General features: G+C 41.3%; 1 protein-coding gene across 1 annotated transcript in view; it reads left to right on the top strand.

Moving 5' to 3' along the window:
• JADE2 (jade family PHD finger 2) overlaps nucleotides 1-23,789 on the top strand; it is a 1,051,451-nt gene that overhangs the window by 834,186 nt on the left and 193,476 nt on the right. The window contains exons 7-8 of the mRNA XM_044069238.1: nucleotides 2,612-2,779; nucleotides 16,173-16,289. Coding sequence (XP_043925173.1) covers nucleotides 2,612-2,779; nucleotides 16,173-16,289 — 285 coding nt within the window. The remainder of the gene's footprint in view (nucleotides 1-2,611; nucleotides 2,780-16,172; nucleotides 16,290-23,789) is intronic.

The following is a 23,789-nucleotide window of genomic DNA, read 5'->3' as shown; positions in this document are numbered from 1 at the left end:
AGTATCAGGTCACTCTTCAGACACTTTATATTCACTCAAAGTAGAACATAGTGGCAGAGTCTTTGAGCAGGTCCATAGCACAGACTCGTGAGTGGATGCTTCGCAGAGATGCATTTCTGGACATTGTCCACCATTGGGGTACTCCTCAAATAGATCTTTCTGACTCCACTCTGAACAGACAGCTTCCTCTCTTTTGCAACAGAGTTCCCAGTCCTCTGACTTGGAAGGTGGACTCCCTCCCTTTCTCTTGGAAGGGGATATTTCTTTAGGCCTTTCCTCTCCTTCCTGTCATACAGGACTCTCCCAAAATCTTATTGGTGACTCCCTTTTGACCTAGACAGCATTGGTTCCCTCTTCTTCTGCACCTAGCCAAGGGCAGTTGCCACAAGTTGCCTTACAGGGTGGACCTACTTACACAAGACATGGAGTCTCTTGTCCATCCTCACTTGCCCACACTTCAGCTGACACTGTGGGTGACAGGGTTTGATCGCTTTTAGGCACCTTTTTTCTAAGGATGTGCTCTAGGTTCTGCAGGGGCCAGAAAAAAAATATTGTCCACATGGAAGAGATTTTGTATCTGGTGCCTGACTCATAATCAGGTTCCATTTTCTGTGGAGGTTCCTGTGGTCCTTTCTTATTTGTGTGAATTGCTCCATGCTGGTTTGGCTTAGTCTTCTGTTGAAGCTCTCCTTTCAGCTATTTCTGCTCGTTTGACTTTGACTCCTCCTTTGGTCTCTAGCTTTGAGTTCAAACAGTTTCTAAAAGGCATCCTTCATATTATACCTCCCATGAAGCCTATTCCGCCTTCCTGGGACCTTAATTTTGTTCTTCAGATATTGACTCTGGCTTCTTCTGAGCCTGCAGCTTTGGCTTCCTTGCAACATTGTTCTTTGGAAGACTGTCCTTTTGGTCCTTACTTCATCTAGAAGCGTGTTTGAGCTTCAGGCTGTTATGGCTGTTCCTCCCTTTTTAGTTTTACATAAGGACAGGGTGCTCTTCATATTAATCCTTCTTTTATGCCCAAGGTGGTTAATGAGTTGTCTCTTAATCAATCTATTCATTTGCCTACTTTTTTCTCTTCTCTGCAGTCTGCCAGTGAGAGGGTTCTTCACACCTTGGATTTGCATAGATAGCTCAAGTATTGTTTGCATAAAACTAAGGCCATTCACAAGTCTGAGCAACTTTTTATTTCTTTCCATCCAAGATCTCTTGGTTTGGCTGTTTCTAAACAGACCATTTCCTCTTGGATTTCTAAGGCCATTTCTTGTTGTTGTTCTTTTCATGGAAAAAACTTTTCTGCATCTGTAAAGGCTAATTCTACTAGAACTATGGCTTCCTCTGTTGATTTTTTAAGGGCTTGGATACCAGTTCCATCCTTGAGGCTGCTACTTGGTCCTCTGTCCATACATTCACTAAGCATTACAAACTGGATGTTGTTTCCAGGGCAGGCTGTCCTACATGGTTTTCTGGAGGGTTCTTCTGGGCCTTCCTCCTCCCAACTTTCCTGTTGAACTTTGGTACGCTTCCTTTAGTGAAGAATACTGCAACAGTAATATGGAAGGCCATAGTACAGTTGTGTAAAATCTTACCATAACAGTAAATGCCCTTCTCTGCACTTTTGCAGTATTTGTGTCCTCTCTCCTCCCCCTTTTTCCTTTCTGGATGCACATATTCCTCTTTTTCCTTGGACTGTTGTTCTTCTTGGGGCTCTTCAGTTTTGAGATATGGATGTCCGTATGTGCCTATAACAACCTAAGGCTTTGGTAGACTGGCTGGACATTGGGCTGCCCTTGGCAGTGGATCCCTTTAGTGAAGAATACTGTAACAGTGAAGAGAAGGACATCTACTGTTTTGATAAGATTTTACACAACTGCATTTTTTCTAGGCTGAAGTTAAAAGGATTCTTGGAACATTTAAAACCCACTTGATACCTGCCTTTCTTTTCTTGCAATTTGGTCTTCTGCTACCCAAAGAATCATATTCAGACTTAGCTGGATTTCTGCCCCCTCACCCCATTGTTATTATCCACAGCCAAGACTGCATACTGATGAACCCACACGTATTCCATCACCTTACATCAGATTTCTCCTCAAAGCAGTTAAAAGGTGGTTAACAACTTTCATTCATAGCTTTCTAATAAAGGTCTTTCTGCCCTTCTGAAGGTGGCAGTATAGCTACTGTGTTGTATTCATAGTTTATCAACCCTTCATTCTTCACAAGTGAATTATGCAGCACCATCTCAGAATGCAGCTTGTGTTCCCAGCATTACATGTAACCATTCTGCAGTTATCTCACTTAGGGTAAGATTAGGAGTTAAAAATATACAGGATGTTATGGTGACCTGCATTACCTTGAGGAAAGGAGAAGGGTGTACAGTGCATTCACTGAACGGCAGTGTCAGAGATGAGTCATTTAGAAAGTTAATCATTTCACAAAAAAATGTTAAGCATTGTAATGACTTGTACGTTTTCCATCTCACAGTACACTTACATAGAGTTCTGTGTGTCATATTAAATACTGTTCACGAGAAGGTTTAATTACGTTCATACTTTTCTGTTGGTACTTAGCAAGGCACTTTTTAATATCTACTTTCCTTTACCACTTTTTTCAGGCTTGTTATGGGATCCTGAAAGTGCCAACAGGCAATTGGTTATGTCGTACTTGTGCACTGGGTGTCCAGCCAAAATGTTTGCTTTGCCCTAAACGAGGAGGAGCTTTGAAACCCACACGAAGTGGAACCAAATGGGTCCATGTTAGTTGTGCCTTATGGATACCAGAGGTAAGGTGGTTATTTGCCTTTGTGGTCCACATCTTTGTCTCTGGGCCTGAATGTGATTGGTCTGTCTCAGTTTGTTTGACTTTCTGCATTCCTGCTATTTAGCTAAAGTGATTGGGCATGCCATAGTGGGCTTTTGTAAAATGTGGCTTTAACCTAGTAGTTCATGTTAAACACTGTATGTAAACCTACTGAAAGGCTTTGGAAAATTAGTATTTATAGTATGACATATTGTTGTATGAGTAGTTGCTTGAACTTCAATATTCTGTACCCTGAAAAAGAATCTGAAATAGCACTCAGTCCAAGTTATTTTTCTTCTTCCAGGGAATCCCATAACAGTACATTAAACAATCATCAGACCTATCATTGAGTACAATGCCCCCTTCAGTATGTACCTGACCAGGCATATACAACAATTTGAACATCCATAGAGGTTCCTCACTAAAAGAATACAGGGCATAAGTAATATGTCCTATGCAGACTGCTTCAAGGCCCTATCCCTGTATTCTGTCTCCTACAGGCTTATGAGGGGAAATCTATGCCGGGCATACAGGGCATTGTCAGACCCCACTCTGATGGAACTCTTGCATATCCTCCCTAACCCAATTCAAGTGCAACTTGGACAATTGGATGGGAAAACAGAAATTCATCCCTGGTTTGGCACCTATGTCTCTAATGGACAGAGGTAACCTGTAAATTGTTCCATCTCCCAGGCCCATGCTTACACTTGTCAAGGGCATCAGAACTTGTCAGAGATTTGGGATGTATGGCTTCGTTTAAAAATGGCCTTGTGGTCATTAGCCTAGTAAACACCTGTGAACCTATGAATTGTTTTAAGCTGTCCTGTTTTAGAACACTGTTAATAAAGGAGTCAGGCACAAAATGTCTTTAAAGTTGCTGTCCTTTTTAATTTATATACTGAACTGCTCTGACCATCATACTTACATGAAGGACAGCGACTCTTTTTTTCCCCTATCCTGAATAACTTGTGTCCCCATGGAATTGTCTTTTCCATAACTCTGGTTTAGAAACATAATAGAAAGTGTTTTTTTAAAGGTGTTTTTTTAATCCCTTGCTCTTGTTGACCATCCACATTCCCTGCCATTGATCAGCCAGTGTTTTCCCACTGAGGTGAGAGCTTGTCGTTCTATGTGTACTTTCCAGCTATCCAGCAGGGTTTTCCTAATCATCCTTCTTGGTAGATTCAGGTGTGAGCCTGCTGAAGAAGGAGCATGCTGCTCTGCTCTTGAAGCACATGCATGCCTCACTACACATGCAGATAATGGCTAAATCACTTGTAGAGTGCTTCACCAAGCACTTGTCTTGGTCCCTGCACTGTTTCCTGTAGCACCTGGCCAATACTTTAAATCAGCGTCTCAGAAGACTGAAAGACCTCCCTCCCTTCCTTCCTGTAGGAGAGGTGAGGCATTGTTGGAAGCTTAAACCACCTCCTCTGAGTAGGTCTTCCAGCTCCCTAATCAGTTTTAAGACATCTGCATCACAGTTGTGGCTTTATCTGCATCATAAAACCAGCCACAAGGTAAAGGGTATGGGCTGGCAACCTGAATTGTGTTGTATTAGGTGTTCTGGGTAACCATTTTTGGTGTTTCACGTCCTTCTCCAGGGAGCACATTAATGTTCATTGCACTTGAAAAATGGATGTGCATGTGTTTTTATATGCATTAATCACAACTTTAACATGCTGACTGTGAGGAACCTGTGTGGCTGCTTCAGCTGTTGTAAATGCCTGGTCATGTACATATCAAAGAATGCATTGTACTCAGTTATTGGTCTAATGAGGTCTGAGTATAGTGTGAATATGATCTCCTTAGATATGGATGCCATGGCCTTACTTATAAGTTATGCCATATATTAGGATTTTCTCACCACAGTGGACACATGGAGATCAAAGTTCAGGTTACTGTCAACCTGAGTTCCCAGTTTCCTTGTCAGTGGGTCCACTCTTAGCGGAGTGTTATCAATCTTGCATTTTGCAGGGGTTGGCATTTTTTGCATTGAGTTTCAACCGATGGCTCTTGCATCAGTTATTTCTGTGTCATATCCTGCTGTAGGATGTCTGCATCTTTAGGGTGATTCAGTGATTGCATTCAGCTTAGAGTCATCAGCAAAATTGGTCAACTAAAGGCCTGCTACATTTGCCTTGACTTCAGAGAAGTATATTCCAAACAGGAGAGGTCCCAGTACCGAGCCTTGTGGGACAGCACTAAGAACTCTTGGTGGCGGTGGATTCCCCCTCCCTAACTTCATCAGTGATCCATTTGGCTGTCTGTCAGGGGACGTAAGGATTTATGCTTAAATTGTTAGTTTGTCTATTAATACCCAAGTGAAGTATGGTATCAGATGCCTTTGCCAGGTTGAGGTAGGCAGTATGCACCATTTAGCCCTCATCCATGGTTCCACTGACCTTCTGAAAGAAGTCCACTGGATTTAGTAGGCATGACCTGCCCTTGAGGAAACCAGACTGAGACGAGTCCAGTGTTTGAAGATTTCCTATGTCTTTATCAGGTCCATGATAATTCCTTCCACAACCTTGCATATAAGACTAGTCAAACTTAAGGTTCTGTAGTTCTCTGGGTCTGTTGATGTCCCCCCCTTTCAGTAGAGGGCTAACTGTTGCAGTCCTCCATTCCCTAGGGAAGAAGAAGCCTGCCTGGAGGCTGTCGTTGAATAGAGTTCTAGTGGACCTGACAGGTCATGTTACAAGCTATTTAAGAGACATCCTGGGATATTATCAAGACCCATTGATACAATGTTTTTAGCTTTGGAGAGTGCAGTGAGGGCGTTTTCCGTAGTGATAGTTGGAGGAGAAATGGTAGAAGATATTTCCTGGGGGTGATAGAGGGGTGAAATTGAAGCTAAGTTTATCAGCCAGCAAATTTGCTATATCTCCCAGTTCATTATAGGGAGTTCCAGTTACTATTAGTTCAGCACACTGTTGAGTGCTCCCCTTAAGGATGTGTACATAACTGAAAAATCCTTATAGTTATCCTTAACCTGGGACGCTATTTTTGCCTCACAGTTGGCTTTGGTGGACTTGATTAGTCCCTTGAGTTGCTAGTTGAGACTGATGTGGGAGTTTTCAGTCTGTTAGGCATAGACCTTCCTATTTTTGGATAGGATTTTCTATCTTTTGTTGTACAACCGATTTGTACTGGGGTTCCACTAAAAGGGACTGTTTTGGGAGTCTGTCCTAAGTTTGACTGTGAGTCATGCTTTTTCTGGTGTTTCCTAAATCATCTTCTTCTTTCGGCTTTTCCTGGTTAGGGGTCGCCACAGCGGAACTCCGGTCCTCTAATGATTGGCAGTGGATTTTTACTGTGCTGAGGTACCAGCCCAACCTTCAACAAAGGCATGCCCATTCACACATGTCTTTCGAACACCACTCGACCGTGGGGAGGACATGCAGACTCCACACAGAAGGCGCTCCAGCTGAGAATCGAATGGGAGAACCTCTTGCTGTGAGGCGACAGCGCTACCTCTGCACCACCGCGGCTATTTCTGGTGTTTCATAAATATTGGTTCTAAATGCAATGTGTATTTATGTCAGTTTTGTGTATCTGTACTTACATTTGAATAGCATGTAGTAGAATTTTTTTATCCACCCGTTGTAAGTTAAGAGAGATGGTGCTGTTGTTAACTGTGCGGATATGATCCAGTAAATGCGTCACAACAGTTGTTAATGCTGAACAGCTTGCTAAGTTTATTGTATGTTAGCAATATGAAACGCAATGCATGGAAGTGAAACCCAGAATGTTCCTTCCTTTCCTTGAAACCTAGGAAATCACAAAAATAAAATGGGTGACTTAGAAACTTTTATGTGAATGAAGGATGTTAATATCAGTGCCATTACTGAACTGTGGTTTAGAGGTCCAAAATACATGTGACAAGTTCCAGGGTATCCCTTCTTTGTTTGTTGCAGACCTGCTGGGAATAGGTGGAGGTTTCTCAAATCTTCATAAAAGAACACCTGAAATACCAGAAGAAGAAGATAACTTAGGACTAGACGATGATCTAATATAAGTGGTATTGAATTTGATATTGTAGAAATCTACTGTGCACAGTCTGTATTTCCCTCTACAAACTGGCAATTTCCTGGGTAAAGGCCAAGATGTACAAGTCAATGAAAATGCATTTGTTATGGGGAATTTTAACTACACAAACACTGACTGGATAAAATACTCAGTATCAGATAAATATGTGCAAATATTAGTCAGCAATGTGAATGAAAACAGTTTGGAAGAAACAATATTGTACTGACATAACTATGACCTTTCTGCCTCTTGTCGTCAGTTTTGCCTGTTGTAAATAAGAGTTCATGATACTATTGTCTTTAATATAGGGGTAAAATTAATATGTCTATCCATAAAGCATGCTTCCTAGACTTTACAAATTGAAACTGTGATTAAGTAAATGACAGTTATGAAATCCATTTGGGATGCCATCCTTGATGACTCAGATAAGTTTGCTGAGGATACTGTCACTAAATTCTAAGATATTAAGTCCTGCATCCATAAACATATGGCTGTAAGTAACAAATATGCAGGTTCAACAAAAAATACCTTTAGTAGAATAATAAAATCAAGAGATTAATAACAGAGAAATATACACAACTTTGCTTTCAGATGTCGCCATAGTCATAAAAACAAGTCAAATTAAGTATGGAAATTGCTGTCATTTCTTATGCAATCTTCCACATCTAACTATGAAGCCAGCTTGATCGTAATGGTTAAAAATGATAAAAAGTATTCTTTAATTACAACAGAAACCGAAAGGGGACAAATTATGAATGCAACAGGCCAGAAGTTCTCACCCAGTTACAGGAAATAGCAGACATCACAGTAAGAAAAGAAATGCATCAGACTGCTATAGACACAAGGGGAGGCATTCATTATATAGTTGCATATATGATAAGTGCTACTGAAAGTAAAATCAAAAACTCAAGTTCCATGATACCAGACAACAACATACCTTGTAGTTTACTACACAGAATCAAGGAAAACCTAACCATACACCTGTCAGTTATGTTAATAAACCTGCAGAATGTGGACGTGCTGTTGCCATGACCTTTAGCAGCAGAGTGTAGTGGTACTTGTTCACACAAAAGATGGTGTCACATCAGACCCAGGCAACTTTATGATATGCCTGAGTAATATACCAGGTAAAAGTATGGGGAGATCACTGATTACAGTCAAGATGACTCAGCGTTATTTTGCAGTTGCAGCATTTAAAGACTTGATTGGGAGTGGGGGAACAATGAACAGGTTGATCCCACTCACGTCCGCTAAGATGAGAAGGAAGCGGCACATACTGAGAAACACACATTTCTTTTGAATTTCTTAGTGGAGATGTTACATTTGGGGATGGGTGGTGTATGGTGGGCATCGGTCACTTGTAAATTCCAGTGAAAGTCCTGTGCAGCACTGAGAGGGCATTCATTGCAAAAAGGTCAGAGCCAAGCTAGAAAACCCTTTGACCCACAATGCAGATAACAGAACCACTCACAATGTTCATCTCTCTTTTTCTGAGGGGAATTGCATTTATTTATTTATTTATTTTCATTCATCATTTAAGTGCTGATTCACTTGTAAATCAATTGGCAAAACACTGGCTAAGCAGTCCAGATGGAAAGTGTCATCTCTACCCTAACAGGGGTTATAAGTGGTATCTGAAGGGACTTTGTAGGAGCAAGTGTTTTTGGACCGTCTTCTCAGATATGAAAGTGAGAAATAGGCTATGGATAATAAGATATGTTGTAACATGGGTGACATTTTTATTTCAGTAAGTGATCTCTAGCTGTGTAAAGTGGTGTACATAAAATACACTGTAGCTGAAGTGTTAATGACTTCATGTTTAATGCAAGTAATTGTAGCATCATGAGATTTTACAAAAATGGACATAAGTTATGATTACAGAATGAATTGCCAAATAATAAAAATAATGCCATCAGTAAAGCTCTGGAGACAGTAGTAGACAACAATTTTAACTGTAAGTATCTACCTTCCCCTCTCAACACACAAAGCATCCTAGAACATACTTCTGTATGATTCCTTTTCTTCATCATAGGTCCAAGAAGCCACAGTACCTTTCCATCTTACCACCTGATAAGGAGTATAATAATGTTTTGCACAGAGTTGGTAAGGCAATGTTCTTTGCCAATTTGGTCCCTCATCTTTCCTCCTTCTCTCTCTGTAGGATTCATTTCTCTCTCTCTCTAGCAGAGCTTCTTGTATCTGGAATAAGGAAGATGTGGAGAAGACTGCTATGGTGGGTTTCTGCAGTCTTTTACAGAGGGCTTGCATTTAGTTCATTGTAATTCCAGCTGTCCTGATGCTATGGCTAAGGCAGGAGGCCAAGGAATGCACCTTCACTATATGTGGCATGGCTTAGATTCTCCTCCATCGTGGATGAGCTTAAGTAGACCATTCTGAATGTTAACATTCAAAATAATATTCATTCTGGTCAGGGACCTCTGGACAGTGAAATAGACACGGACTACAGTGGAGGGGCCCTTTCACATCCCCTCCTCTTCCGAAGCTGTCTCAGTTCCATTTGAAGAAGCCCATTCATAGAATGGAGACAGTGCCCAAGTCTGTAGTAAGTATTGCTTTGTTCAACTCTGCTAGCCCAGTCAGGCAGAGCAGCCTCAAAAGGCCCAACAGTCCCACACCTATCTGTCATGGACTGCCCTTAAGTGTCCATTTCCTTGACAGCACCCATCCTTGAAGAATTTTCACCAAGCATTTGTACCTGGTTATCGATGCCATGTTGTAGAGCTTTTAGTACATCCTCAGGGCAAACACAACATAGTAGTCTGTCTATTTCCAACATTTTTCACATTTCACATGTGTGTGTAACAGCAAACAGAACAAATGTCTTCTACATGGACACATAAATCTGTACTGTAGGTGAGACAGGTACGTCTCCAAAAGAATCCTGTACCTTTGAAATAAGCTCCCTCTCCATATCAGGTATAGCAAATTTCTTGTTCTTTGTCACTCTAATTTAGACAGTTGAATGTTTAACTATAAATTTATCTTGCATCAGAGCCCTGTGTCCCTTATGGACAGGGGTAGCATGTAATCTGCAGGGAATTTGCTCCTAATGATCTTTGTAGTCAGTTGCCTAGTGTGATCCTAAGAGCAGACCCAGACTGTTTCATGCAGAGAAATTTGTCAAACCTGTTCTTCTTCAAAGAAAGGCAAAGGGGATCTACTACCATCTTTTCCCTAAAGATTTTATTCCATCTTGAACCTCAGCAGCTTCAACAGATGCATCCCAACACACTTTATTCTGTATGGAGACTTTGTAATGTGAAGGAAGAGATGTATTTTTTTGTTTCCTAGTTAGTATTGTTTGGCATAAACAATGCCTTCAGATACATTACCCTGGTTTTCACAGGAGTACCCTTTTGTTTAGTGTGAGTGAGCATCTCTTTAGTACAGATTATTGTTGATGTTCTTCGTCTCACATTGCTGCAGTCATAACCTGTGGGTAGTCCGCTGTCCTCGGTCGGCCCGAATACCAAAGAGTTAGGCTGGCGTCGGTCATGGGCGTCCGGAGCTGACGTCAGTACGCAGTAGTACTTAAGCGCATGACCGACGCCATATCCTCAGTCTTTCTTGCTGCGTGGTCCGAAGCAGAAGCAGCGTTTGCAAGTGCCGTTCGGCGTTCTGAAATTTTCAGTTTTCGAGTTTCAGACCGAAGACCAGTTGGGCTAAGTACCCCGTTGGGGAAAATTTTTGTCTTTTCTTGCCTCAGTTAATCCGGATGTCAGAAAAAGTTAATAATTGTATTTCTTGTGGGAAACAGATACCTCATAGGGACTATCATTCTCTCTGTATTCCTTGCTTAGGGCCTGAACACGACGTAGTCGGGTGTCACTTTTGCGCTAGATTTAATAAGCGCACCATTAAACGCAGATTAGACTGTGCTAGGCTTGTTTTTGGTAAGCGGTGTAACTACAACATGCCGTCGGATCCTCCGACGCCCGCTACCGCAAAAAAGCGAAAAGATAAATCCTTAATATCTAAACCGGAGGAGTCGTCCGTTGCGGACGCCGGTTCTATGGAATCTACGGTTGAATCTGTGGATCCAGCCGAAGTCTCGGCTGAATCCCAGGGGGAACCTTTACTTTTGCAGGAGTTGGCCTCTCAGGAGCTAGGTCAGGCCGAGGGTGCTTCTCAAGTTACTGTGGTTCCTTCCTTACAAAAGGTTATTAGGCCTTCTACTTCAGTCACTAAAGGCCCTGCTAAGGCTAGACCTAGTATTTCTGGTACGGTCCACAGCCCTGGTTCTTCGGGCTCTGTTCCCAAAAAGCATATGTTGAAAATGGCAGAGGATTTGATTACCTTGATCAGGGGTTCTATGCCCCCTCCAGAGAAGAGGCCTAGGGTGGAGACAGATTTAGAGGGAATGGAACATTCCTCTGATTTCTCTGAGTCCTCAGCTGAGGATATTCAGGATTTTCCTCCCTATTCTGATTCGGATGCAGAGGATTACTGTCCTTCTGCTTTACCTCCAGAGGATTTTTCCTTTTCTGAAACCTTGCATTCCATGAGGGAGCATTTCAAATGGGAAGGTCAGGATTTTTCAGATTCTCGTAAGAGGCTTAGGGAATTTTTGTTTTTGCCACAACATAGACCTTTGGCTATTCCCCCTGTTTTAGATGTTGTTCAGGATGTTTTCTCTGAAGCTTCCCTTAATCCTGATTCTTTACCCCCTGCCCCTGTCAAGCCAGACAGGTATTACAGAGTTCCAGAGGCACATAAATATTTGTATAAGAGCCCTAGAGCTGACCCAGAAACTATTATTCAAGGGCCTAAGGGTGTCAGGGCTTCTGTGGTTAAGAATCCAGTTCCTTTGGATAAAGATTCTAGAGCGTTGGATAGGTAGAGTAAAAAAGTGTACACCTCTTCTACGTTAGCTATGAGGGCTTTAAATTGCCAATTCCACATGCTGAAGTATCAGAACTTTCTATTAGGTCAATTAAAATCTAAAGTAGATGCTTTATCTGAGGGTATAGAGTGTAAGGAATTGCAGGACTTGGTTCATGCTTCAAATCAAGTTGGTAAACATGCCTTACAGTGTGGCTTCGATGCCCTTCAGGCTTCTTCCAGGGTAGCGGCTACTGGTTCAGTTATTCGTAGACATGCCTGGCTTAAGGATCAAAATTTGTCAGAGCATGTTAAGGCTCGGATTTTGGATGCTCCCCTTCAATCTGAAGTTCTTTTTGGTTCCCCTGTGGAGTCAGTTTTGAAAAAGATGGAAGACAAAGCTAAGTCTATGCAGACAGTTAAGGAATTTTTGCAAGTGCAGCCCCCTAAGTTTAGCAGGAATTGGCCTGCAAGAGGATGGTCTTACCCTTCTTCAGATTTTCAGTCTAAGGGCAGGTCTAGACACGGTAGGGGCAGGGCTCACGCTCAGGGTTCTTTCAGACCTAGGACTTGGAGTTCTCCTGCACAATCTTCTGGTGAGGGCAGGGGTCAGCCTTTTCGTAAACAGACCCAATGACCTGTATCTCCAGCTGCCGGATCCTTCCTTTCTGGCAGCTCCTCTAGGAGGAAAGTTGACACTTTTCAAACAAAATTGGCATTTGGTCACCCAGGACAGATGGGTGTTGGACATAATAAATCAAGGCTACAAGTTTTATTTTCACACTTTTCCCCCTTTCAAAGGCATGCCAGATGTACCTCCTCAGCAAAGGCTGGAGGCTCAAGAACAAATTTCTTTGCTTTTACAGATGGGGGCTATCCAGGTGGTACCTCCGTCAGAAGAAGGCCTAGGGTTTTATTCTCGTCTTTTCCTAGTGCCAAAGAAAGGAAACACTTGGAGGCCAATTCTGGATTTGTCCATTCTCAATACGTACCTAGACATTCCAAAGTTCAAGATGTTAACATTACAGCAACTTCTGCCTCTGTTAGGCAAAGATCACTGGATGGTAACTCTGGATCTCAAAGAGGCCTATCTTCACATTCCTATCAGGCCCAGCTGCAGGAGATTCCTGAGATTTCGGGCTGGTACTTCTCATTATCAGTTCTCTGCATTGCCCTTTGGTTTATCTACTGCACCCAGGGTGTTCACAAAAGTTCTGGCTCCTGTAATAGCTTTCTTCAGACAGAGGGGAATACAAATTTATCCTTATCTGGACGATTGCCTGATTCTTGCTCAAGACAAAGACAAATTACTTCAACATCTGCAGTATGTAATGGCAGTTTTAAGGTGCCTAGGGTATTCTGTGAACGAAACAAAGTCCAGTCTACTACCCTCTCAGGACATGTGCTTTCTGGGTGTGAGACTGAATACAGCCTCTCAGATGGCTTTTCTGACCCCGGACAAACAAAGAACTCTTCATCTATACTTCCGGCAATTATTAGTACGGTCCAGGCTGACTGCAAGGACAGTCCTTCAAGCCTTGGGGTTCATGGCATCTTGCATTCTGGTACTTCCCAATGCCAAACTGCATATGCGGAAGCTACAATGGTATCTCAAAAGTGTATGGACTCAACACTGCCACGATTTGGACACTGTCATTCTGATAATACCTTGCATCCAGAAGGAATTCTTGTGGTGGGCACAGGAATGTCACCTAAACAAGGGACTCTCTGTGACCCGACCAGAGGCGAGTCAGATCTTAACGACGGATGCCTCAGACCTGGCTTGGGGAGCACACTTCAATGGGAAATGGATTCAAGACACGTGGCCTCCCAAACTGCAGCATTTGCATATCAACATGAAGGAGATGTTAGCAGTCCAGTTTGCCCTGATGGCTTTCAAGGGCTTACTTCAACCAGGACAGGTGTTGATACAAACAGACAACACTACAGTCATGTGGTACATCAACAAGCAGGGGGGGGCCCATTCTTACCCTCTTTGCCGACAAGCTATGATATTGTGGGAGACTGCTCTGGGTTTGCACATCACTCTTCAAGCACAGTTTCTGCCAGGAGCACAGAACTCCCTAGCAGATGTATTGAGCAGACAAATTGTGGATCCCCACGAGTGGAAATTGGATCCTCAGGTATTTCATCAGTTGACAGTGGCTTGGGGAACTCCAGACATAGATCTGTTCGCTTCTCCTCTAAATTTCCAACTTCCAAAATTTTGCACAAAAATGTTTCACCCAAAAGCTTGGAAAGTGGATGCTCTATCTTTCCGTTGGAACAACCTTCACGTCTATGCTTTTCCTCCTCTACCTCTCATTACCAAGGTTCTCTTGAAGGTCAGGAGGGACAGGCCTTGCATGATTTTAATAGCACCAGATTGGCCACGACAGCACTGGTATCCTCTGCTGAGGAGTTTAATTCAGGAGCCTCCTTGGCCTTTGCCACAGCTTCCTCACTTGTTGTCCCAGTCAAGCAGTCATTTGCTTAATGTCAGGGTGCAGTCCCTGCATCTAACGGCCTGGCGCATTCTGTTTTAGAGCCTGTGGGTTCTCAGCTTCCTCAGCAGGTTTTAGATGTCATCTTGGAAGCTAGGCGGCCCAGCACTAGAAAAGTTTATGCTGATAAATGGAGGAGATTTTTTCTTTGGAGCACAACAAAGGGCTTTGATGTCTCGGGGCCTAATTTGAGTTTTACTCTACAGTACCTTACTGAATTACTAGACAAGGGTTTGTCATTTTCCTCTGTGAAGGTTCATGCTGCAGCCATTTCTGCTCACTATGATTGTGACCCTCCTTTATTTTCTCACCCTTTGTTTAAGCAATTTCTTAGAGGGGCAAAAAATATAAGACCCCCACGTAGAGCTCCTACTCCTTCCTGGGATCTCAATTTTGTGTTGGAGAAGCTTACTTTGCCTCCTTTTGAACCTGCAGCTACGTCTGACTTAAAGTTTTTATCCTGGAAGACTGCCTTTTTGTTGGCCATTACTTCTGCTAGAAGGGTATCTGAATTGCAGGCTCTCATGGCAGTTGAACCTTTTCTAATATTCCATAAGGATAGAGTTTCCTTGCGTACTAACCCTACTTTCATGCCAAAAGTGATTTCTAATGTGGCCTTGAACCAGTCTATCCATTTGCCTACCTTTTATGCTGATCCCCAAAATAAAGGGGAAAAAACCTTGCATTCTTTGGATATACACAGGCAGTTACGTTATTATTTGAGCAGAACTAAGGAGTTCAGACAGACTCAACAGTTATTTGTTTCTTTTGCTTTGGGTACACAAGGGAAAGCTGTTTCTAAGCAGACTATTTCAAAGTGGATTGGTAATTGTATTGCTTTTTGTTATTCTCATCATGGGAAGGATGTTCCTGCTGGGATTAGACCTCATTCCACTAGGGCTACTGCTACTTCCACTGCTTTTTTGAGGGGTGTAGCTACTAAGGATATTTTGGAAGCAGCTACTTGGAGTTCAGTACACACTTTTACTAAGCATTACCATCTCCCTCTTTATTCCAAGTCCAGGGCTGGGTTTGCCACTGCAGTCTTACAGGGCATGTTAGCAGCCCCTAATGCTTTTTAGTTTGCCAGCCTCCCTTTTCCTTTGCTTTGGGATTCTACCCACAGGTTATGACTGCAGCAATGTGAGACGAAGAACATAGTACAGTTTTGTACCTACCATAAATGTAGATGTTCGAGGATCCACATTGCTGCAGTCCTATTTTCCCTCCCTCCTTCCCCTCTTGGGTTTGGGGGTGTGGTTATGGTTTGTTGTTATTGTTATTTGGGGATAATTATTATTTTCTCCCTTTGTGGCTCTGGCCTTTTCCTTTTAAGGCCTTCTGACATCTGGGGCAAGAAAGACTGAGGATATGGCGTCGGTCATGCGCTTAAGTACTACTGCGTACTGACGTCAGCTCCGGACGCCCATGACAGACGCCAGCCTAACTCTTTGGTATTCGGGCCGACCGAGGACAGCGGACTACCCACAGGTTATGACTGCAGCAATGTGGATCCTCGAACATCTACATTTATGGTAGGTACAAAACTGTACTTTTTTTCTATCCTCAGCTTCCAGAGGGCCAAGGTGCTAGCCATAGTGATGGAGGCCTACCAAAGCATTCATATGCTCCTTTTCCAGAACAGTTGTCTTCTTGTGGCACTGACAAAGGACTTTGGTAGTATCCCTAGCTTGGGAGATTCTTGATTGTAAACCCTGAAAAACGTTTGTATTTTAAGCAAACTTCCATAAACCATGAGAAGACTTCATAAACCTCAAAAGATTGCCTTCTCTGGGGTGGAAGTGGACACTCCAGTGTCCATAATTTCTGGCAGAAGAGAGGGTCATAAAATTTAACTTAAGGATGTACCTTTTTTTTTCTAGAGTTGCTTGTTCTAATTTGTAGTCCAAGCTCATGAATTGTGAAGAAGAGCTCAGTGTCAGCATTATTTTGCAGTTATAAATCAGCTAATGTGAGTTTCTCTTGCTTGTGTCTTAGGTTAGCATTGGCTGCCCTGAGAAGATGGAGCCTATTACAAAGATTTCCCACATCCCAGCAAGCCGATGGGCCTTGTCCTGCAGCCTCTGCAGAGAGTGCACTGGCACTTGCATTCAGGTGAGTGCCACCCACCTTTTACATTATTAGCTGTGAATTTTGAATATCCTGCCAGTGTGGTTCAGATAATGTCTGTAGAGAAAGTAAGCAACTACAGATCAACTTTAATATTAACAAGATGATTCAAAGTAATTTGTTGCAGTCTGTAAGGCAGGATTACAACAAAAATGCAAGCTCCTCTTTCAAGGAGCATTTCTAAATCACAGCTATCATTATTTCTGCTTGCATTTCTTTTTTTTTTTTTTTTTTTTTGGAGTTGTGTTTGAGTGTCTAGTAAAGAGTACTACATGAGAGTTGAGATTAATAAAGTATTTTATTTGTTTATTTATTTTATTTTATTTTACATTTGTTGACCGGGAGTGTCCGACTGAGCTAAAGCCCTTTTTCAGCAGAGGCCCGGGGAGAAAAGCTCCAATATAGAAAGCAATTTAATAACAGTTTTTACACTCATAGCAATATACAAAAGGTTACCGTTCTGGTAAAATAGTTGGCAAGATTAAACAATACAAATCAAAAAAGATAAAATGTGTAACACATAGTTTTCAGTAGGTTAGGCTATCTAACAGTACTAAACAGAGTATAGACAATACTTTAGGGGAATTTCTTAGGAAGTAAAGGGAGTAAGTTATTATGTTAGGTGGTTAGTAATTGTTATACATTTCAGAGAGTTGGTCGTGGTCAAGGTAGTTGTGAACAGTGGCATGTCCAGTGTTTTTCAAAGTAGTCTTTGATAGCTAATTTAAATTGTTTGGGGTGAGTAAAGTTCCTTATTTCTAGTGGAAGTTTGTTCCGTGCAATAGAGGGATGATAGTTATATAGATTACAGCCTGCCTTGGAATTGGTTTAATGAACCTTTAACAGATCTTGGGTTGAGCTTCGGAGATGCCTGGTAGGGCAGTAGTTAGAGAAGAGAGTTGCTAGAGCAGGGCAGAAGGATGGCTGTTATAGAATGGAGTGAATGATTTGCTGCTGAGATTGAAGAAGCAGGTGAGGTAGTTCTAGCCAGTTTAGGTATTTTAGCGAGAGATAGTGGTGAGATTTATGTTTGTTGAGCAGCAAATCTTGCTATCTTGTGATAGGTTGATTCCAGTTTGGTAAGTAGGGATGTATTTAGTGAGTATTTGCGAACAGTAAGTTAAACATGGTAGAAGGTACGTATGAGTAAGAGTAATTTTTTAGCTTCTGTTGTGAAGAATTTGTTGTTCCTATACAGGAGTCGTAGCTTCTGATGTTTTTTTTTTGATTTGTAAATCAAATTTTGGTTGATCGTCAATGGTAATGCCAAGTAGTTTTGTGCTTGATTCAACTTTTATGGGAGTATTGTTTAGGGACATTATGGAAAAGGATGTCTTGATGTGGATACTAGTTTTAGGGAGAAAAAGTAGAATTTTGTTTTTGTAGGGTTAAGAATGATCTGGTTATTTGTGAGCCATGCTTCTACTGAGTTAAAGGAAGCTTGGGTAGTTGAAAGCAGTTCAGAAGGTGAATTTGCAGTAGTGATGACTGTAGAGTCATCTGGGTATTGGACTATATTTGACTGAGGACAAGAGGAGTAAAGTGTATTGGTTAAAATATTAGAGTAGTGGTCCAAGAATGGATCCTTGCAGGACACCTGTACTATCAGGAAGAGGGGTAGATAGACTGCAGTCAGTGAGATGGGGCAGTGTACTATCAGAGAGAGAGCTAGAGAACCATGCGACTGTATCTACTAAACTGATCCTAGTTTACGTAGAACACTAGAAACCTTAGTACAATAGAGGTGAAATTTTCATATGACAATGTTGGTCATCATAGCCATGAAGTTATTTATCATTTCACTTATATGATAAGTAATATAAGGTAACCCTAAAACTGAAGTTCTAACTAATGGAGTTTTCTCTTTGTATTAGAACTAGATTGTGACTAAAAGAGGCCCTAGAGGTCCGTTGGTTCTGTGTCATAGCAGCAAAAATTGTACTGTTACAGGCAAGTTTGTTGCACACATGGTACATACAAACAGAACAAAAATGTGAAAAACTTTTTTAAGAAAGCAGCCTTGTTGAAAATGACTGTTCAGTGAAGATTAAAAATCTGCATTTTTTGGGCGGGGATGTTCAGAGTAAAGGGACGTAGTCCTCACCCTCACCCACTGCTAGGCTATCAAGTCCTCAAATGGACCTAGACTTTCAGTGAAATATATTACATAAGAGATACTGTGTTCTGTACCAATTGCACTGCTGAAATGGTAATGAAAGTGGTCTTGCCAGTTTCAATTTTAAAATAACATTCTCCCCGTCCAGTTTACCTATCTCTAAACTGAGACAGAAAAATTAAATCTTATACTCTGGTTGCATACTAGAGGACACTCTTAGTAGTTTTAACCCAAGTACCATACTAAAATTTATAAAATTGTCACTTTGCCTGAATATTGTTTTATATATGAGTGTGCCTTCTTTGAAGGTTGGGTGCAGGGCTGGCAACTCGACACTGTAAAAATCCACTGCCAATCATTAGCGGACCGGAGTTCCGCTGTGGCGACCCCTAACCTGGAAAAGCTGAAAGACAGTATTACTTTAAGGTTTAGAGTTAACTAGATCTTTAAACCAGAAATGAAACCAAAGTTTATGTTGTACATTCTGTAGTCATGCAGTTATATAAGGGACTTTCCTTATCTCTGTGGTGGTGTTTTGACCAAAAGAGCTCCTGGGCTGTATATTTAAAAAGAAGGTAAGCAGTTAACACCTTTTCTATGGGGGGGGGGGGGGGTTCTTAACCTTTGCAGAAATGTATTTTACAAACAGAGATCATTAAAAGCAAGCTGCATTTACACTGAGTTAGCATTTTGATGTACTTGGAAATGTCTGTATGCTTTGAGATGGTACAGTCTTTCTCATTACAGTCATATTGCCCTTTAAATTCCACTGTACCAGTTGGATATTAAATTGTACACTGACTGTAATGTGATGACTGTGTTTGTCCATTGCAGCAGGAGATGTGTGTGTGTTTGTGTGTGTTTGTGTCAAAATGATGCTGACCACTGCAACCAGAGCTCATTTTTAGAAATCTTTCTTCCTTTCCTTCCATCCTTAATTTGTTAACTAGAGTAGCAGATTGATCCCATTTGGACTCATTTCACCCAGAGCCTGAACTGGCATTATTTACATAAGCATAACATTTACACAGACATAGTACCATATACAAAATGTAAATGCCCGGCTCAGGTACACATATAGCAGGATGTGCACATTGATAAAGTGTAGGTTACATACAAAGAATCATATCCATGGAAGGTAATTTTAAAGTAAGATTTCACCATGTTATTACTAAGAATTACTTTGTTAAAATTGGTGTGTTTATAAACACTGGTTTGTAGTTCTGGTATGTACAGATGGATAGATGTTATTTTACAGTTGTATACATTAGTTAGGGTTTATATCATATGCTCGAAAGCTGATAACTCCGAAGAACAAAACTCCGAACTTCAAACCTCAAAGTTCAAAAACGTCGAACCATAGAACAGAGATCGCCATAGAGTGCGGAAAGGGAAGATTTCCCTTTACTGCACTGTAGTGCAATCTCGGAGTTGGTATATTTAAGTAGTGGGGGTGGGGGGACAGGGGGGCTTGCCCCCCTGCATAGAGCATTTTGTTTTTTGTTTTGGGTAATTAGGGTTTTTTTGTGGATTCAATGTTGTCAGCTTTCGAGGTTTGAAGTTCGCGGTTTTGAGCTTCGGAGTTATCAGCTTTCGATTGTGATATAGACCCCATTAGTTACATGGCTTGAGATCATTAGTCATCTGGAAGAAATTTGGAATGGAGACTAGTGACCTGTATTAGCTGAGCACTATTGTCTGTGTTATAACAGCTTGTTTAAAGCAGGAATTAGTGGCTTTTTGCTGTAGATGAACAACGTATGGTTCTATGTGATTTTTAGATGAACAGTGTATGATTATATGCAATTTTTTTAGGTGTGCTGTCTTTTTAGCTGTTGCTTGGAAGCAAGGTGTTTTCTTCTAGCAGATGTTAAACTTCTGCAAAATTGCTGATTACTAACACATTCCGTGACATACTAAGTGAATTATCTACCGTAAGAACAAAAAGAACCAAAAGCAACCGTGCTGCATGGTTCAACAAAGAAAGAGCTCGTGCTAAGTAGACAAACTGTGGAAGGCATGGAATAAGCATAGAACACCAGAAAAGTGATTTCTAAGCTGTCAAAAAATTTTCCAATGTAAACAACAGGTCAATGTAGACAAAATTGCATTCCTTCACTCAATTCAAGGCAAACGTCACCACAATCCCAAACACGTCTGGAGAACCTTAAAACCCTACTATACCCCAGTCAAACCACCACCCCATCTCCTACCACAGACCCCATAGCCACCCAGTTCTACACACACTTCATTCATTCTGTCATCTCTCTACTAGAATTTAATCCACCCTCCCATCTGTCTGTCCCCACCAGCAGTACTCACAATACCTTTTCTGTTTTGTTTCCACCAAACACCTACCCTGTCTGTCAAAAATTACCTTCAAAAACTGAAAACCACTGCACCAGCTTCTGACAGACTCCCACCCAAGTACGTTATTTTAGCTGCTGATGTCCTGGCATACCCCATCTCAATATTCATAAATAGATCTGGCACAGAAAACTATGTACCCACTGTCTGGAAAAAAATCACGGTATTCTACTTCATTAAAATGTATCAGCCACAGACCTCTCCAACTACTGCCCCATTGCAATTCTCTCCACTGTGTCCAAAATCTTAGAAAGGTGTGTACACTCCCTACTCCTAACGCAGCTCATAAACAACAAACTCCTCTCTCCCACACAACATGACTTTTCAGCCACACCACAACACAGCAGCAGCAGCTCTGCTTATTTTCCAGAAACCATAAATACCAACAGAAATAATGGTGACCTGCTGTCCTCCCTGTTCCTGCATCTGTCAAAAGCATTTGGCACTGTATCCCACCAACTCCTAATCAAGGATCTGGTTTCCCTTTCACTATCTCATTCAAGTCTTATTTGGTTCTCTTGCTATCTCCAACAGACATTAGGCCATAAAATGGAATCAGGATCTCTTCTCCTTCCTCCTCCTTTCCACCGTTGTATCACATGCGTCAATTCTAGGCCTAGTACTTTTTCACAAACAACCTGCACAAAGCCAGCAAACCTGTCACCTTAGTACAGTATGCCAGTGGTGCCAAAATCATCTGCTCAGCCTCAACCCTTCCACTACTTCAGCAAATGACTCAAGACTCCTTCAGTTTCATAGAATCGTGGCCAAGGGCTCATCAGCTAATCATAAATACCAAAAAACAAAATTAATGCTTTTCACGCCCATATCTTTTTTTCAACGACAAATGCACCCGTTAATATTATTTCAGCAAATACCACCACAATAGAAAATGTAACAAATAACAAACTAATAGGACTCCCAATAGACAATAACCTAAAATTTGACCTGTGTATCATCCAGGCCATCAAGAATACTCACCAAAAAACTGGGCTTCCTCTTCTGAAACAAACCCTACCTGACAGACTCCTCAAGAAAATCCGTAGCTTAATCCTACCATCTCTTCTTCCTTCTCTATACATCATGTATGTTAATCAACATTCAAGTGACCCTACTAAATAAATTAGGGACATGCTTTAACAAAACAGCCAGATTTGCAGCTAATGCATCCTACCATTAGCACAAGCTCAACTGGCTAGAACTACCTAATCACCTTACATTCACTCAGCTTCAAATCACCCACAAAATAATAGACAAACCACACACATGCTCTTCTCTACATAGCTTTCTCAAGTACTAGTTCCCACCACAATGCCGTTGCTTAGGTAATCAGAGCCTACTAATAACTTCCAAATCCCGTAATACAGCTGAAGTCTTCGTATAGTCATCCTATGTCACCAAACAGTGGAAATCCTACCTATACCACTAAAACAGGACAGCTGTAAATCTAGCTGTAAGCATAACCTAAAACAGCACCTAAACTCCTCCTGGCTCTGTTCCTCTTCACACCCTGACTAAACTTCTCTCTCTTTCAGATCTGTAGACTGTCACCAACCAGCTTTCCTGTCTTATCCTGTAAATAATGTAAATAAATCCTGTCCACGTGTATTCACTCCTGTGGAATTGAAATTCATGTATTGCAGCCTCTTTATCATATAACACTCCTACAGAAATCAAATTGTATTAACCTGTGTCTTGATTGTATTACTCATTGCATGATTCTACAACCCCATTTCTACTGTTAAAAAGCTGAAATTCATTTTTCTCTGTAAAGTTTTTTTAAATATTTGTAACTTTAATGGAGGTTTTTCTCCCAGGGCCTTTGCTGAAAATGGGCCAGAGTGCCCAGTCAGACCATTCCGGTAAACAAAAGGCAATAAATAAATAAGTATTAGCTATAATGTGATTTGTTTTTTAAATGAACATTTAAATCACTCACTCAGATTACCTCCTGGTTTCAAATATATATTTATTATTTTGAGTTTGTTAACCAGGATAGAACACTGATCAAAACTGACTAATTGTAATCTGAATGTATTTGTCTGAGGTAAAGTTTCGTATGATAGGGAAATGTTCTGTAATTTGGGTCCTAGAATTGACAATGCATGGTCAATGGAAGTTAAGTTTTGCATTTCTTTGTATGCATGGGATTGGAGCATACCTCTCAACTGTCCAGATTTTCCACTCATATTTTTGGTCTGTTCCACTTAAAATTTGTAGTTTGGGGATTTGTGTGGCAAATCAGTGAGGACTGAATTCACTATATGATGAAAGGCATTTGAGTTTCTGACTTCCTTTCCTTCAGAAAATACATGGTAACACAAGATATTTTATTCTAGCATCTTCCTAAGTTTATAAGAGCAATATTTAAATTTGTCTCTATTGTTGGAGCTTTGCCCCCCCCCCATTATTTTTGGCTTTGTCCAGAATTTTTGTGTTAAGAGTCTGAAAGCTATGGATTGGAGTTGGTACAGAGTGCTCTTTATAGACATTCTGGAGCTGAGTGTAAGTGACACCTTAGTGTAGAAGGTTTTGCACATGAAGGTGAGCAGGAGAATGCCTTGCCCCCATTTCCTGTATGGGTAGCTGGTCAGCACACTTGAGTCAGACTGTGGTGCTCTGCTAGGGATGAAGGTACGATGAAGTGACAGATCCTTTTGGATATAGTTTGCATGCTAATGAGGAGTTTTGTCCATCTTCAATTTGGGTTGTAATACGTTTTTTAATCTGTGGCTGCTCTGCCTTCGTGGTTAAAAAAGTGGGAGATTCTGTTACATACCTGTAGTTTTAGAGGTAATTTAAGCTGGATCTGTTGACCCTGTTGATTGTAAAGCATATCTTTATAGTGCTCTTAGTCACTTCAGAGTACTTGGTAACAATTACAGAGCAGCATTTAAGGAATTCATATGCAGATGTCTTCTCCACAGTTTAAATGTCATAATCCATCAAAATCAAGAATGTTGTTAAGATATGCATCCTTTAAAACTGATAGGAATGACCGG

This window comes from Protopterus annectens, chromosome 4.part0 (assembly GCF_019279795.1).
Source record: "Protopterus annectens isolate FY-2018-M chromosome 4.part0, PAN1.0, whole genome shotgun sequence".
Lineage (NCBI taxonomy): Eukaryota > Metazoa > Chordata > Ceratodontiformes > Protopteridae > Protopterus > Protopterus annectens.
Note: the sequence above shows the minus strand (reverse complement) of the source record. Positions and strands in the feature narration are given on the sequence as shown.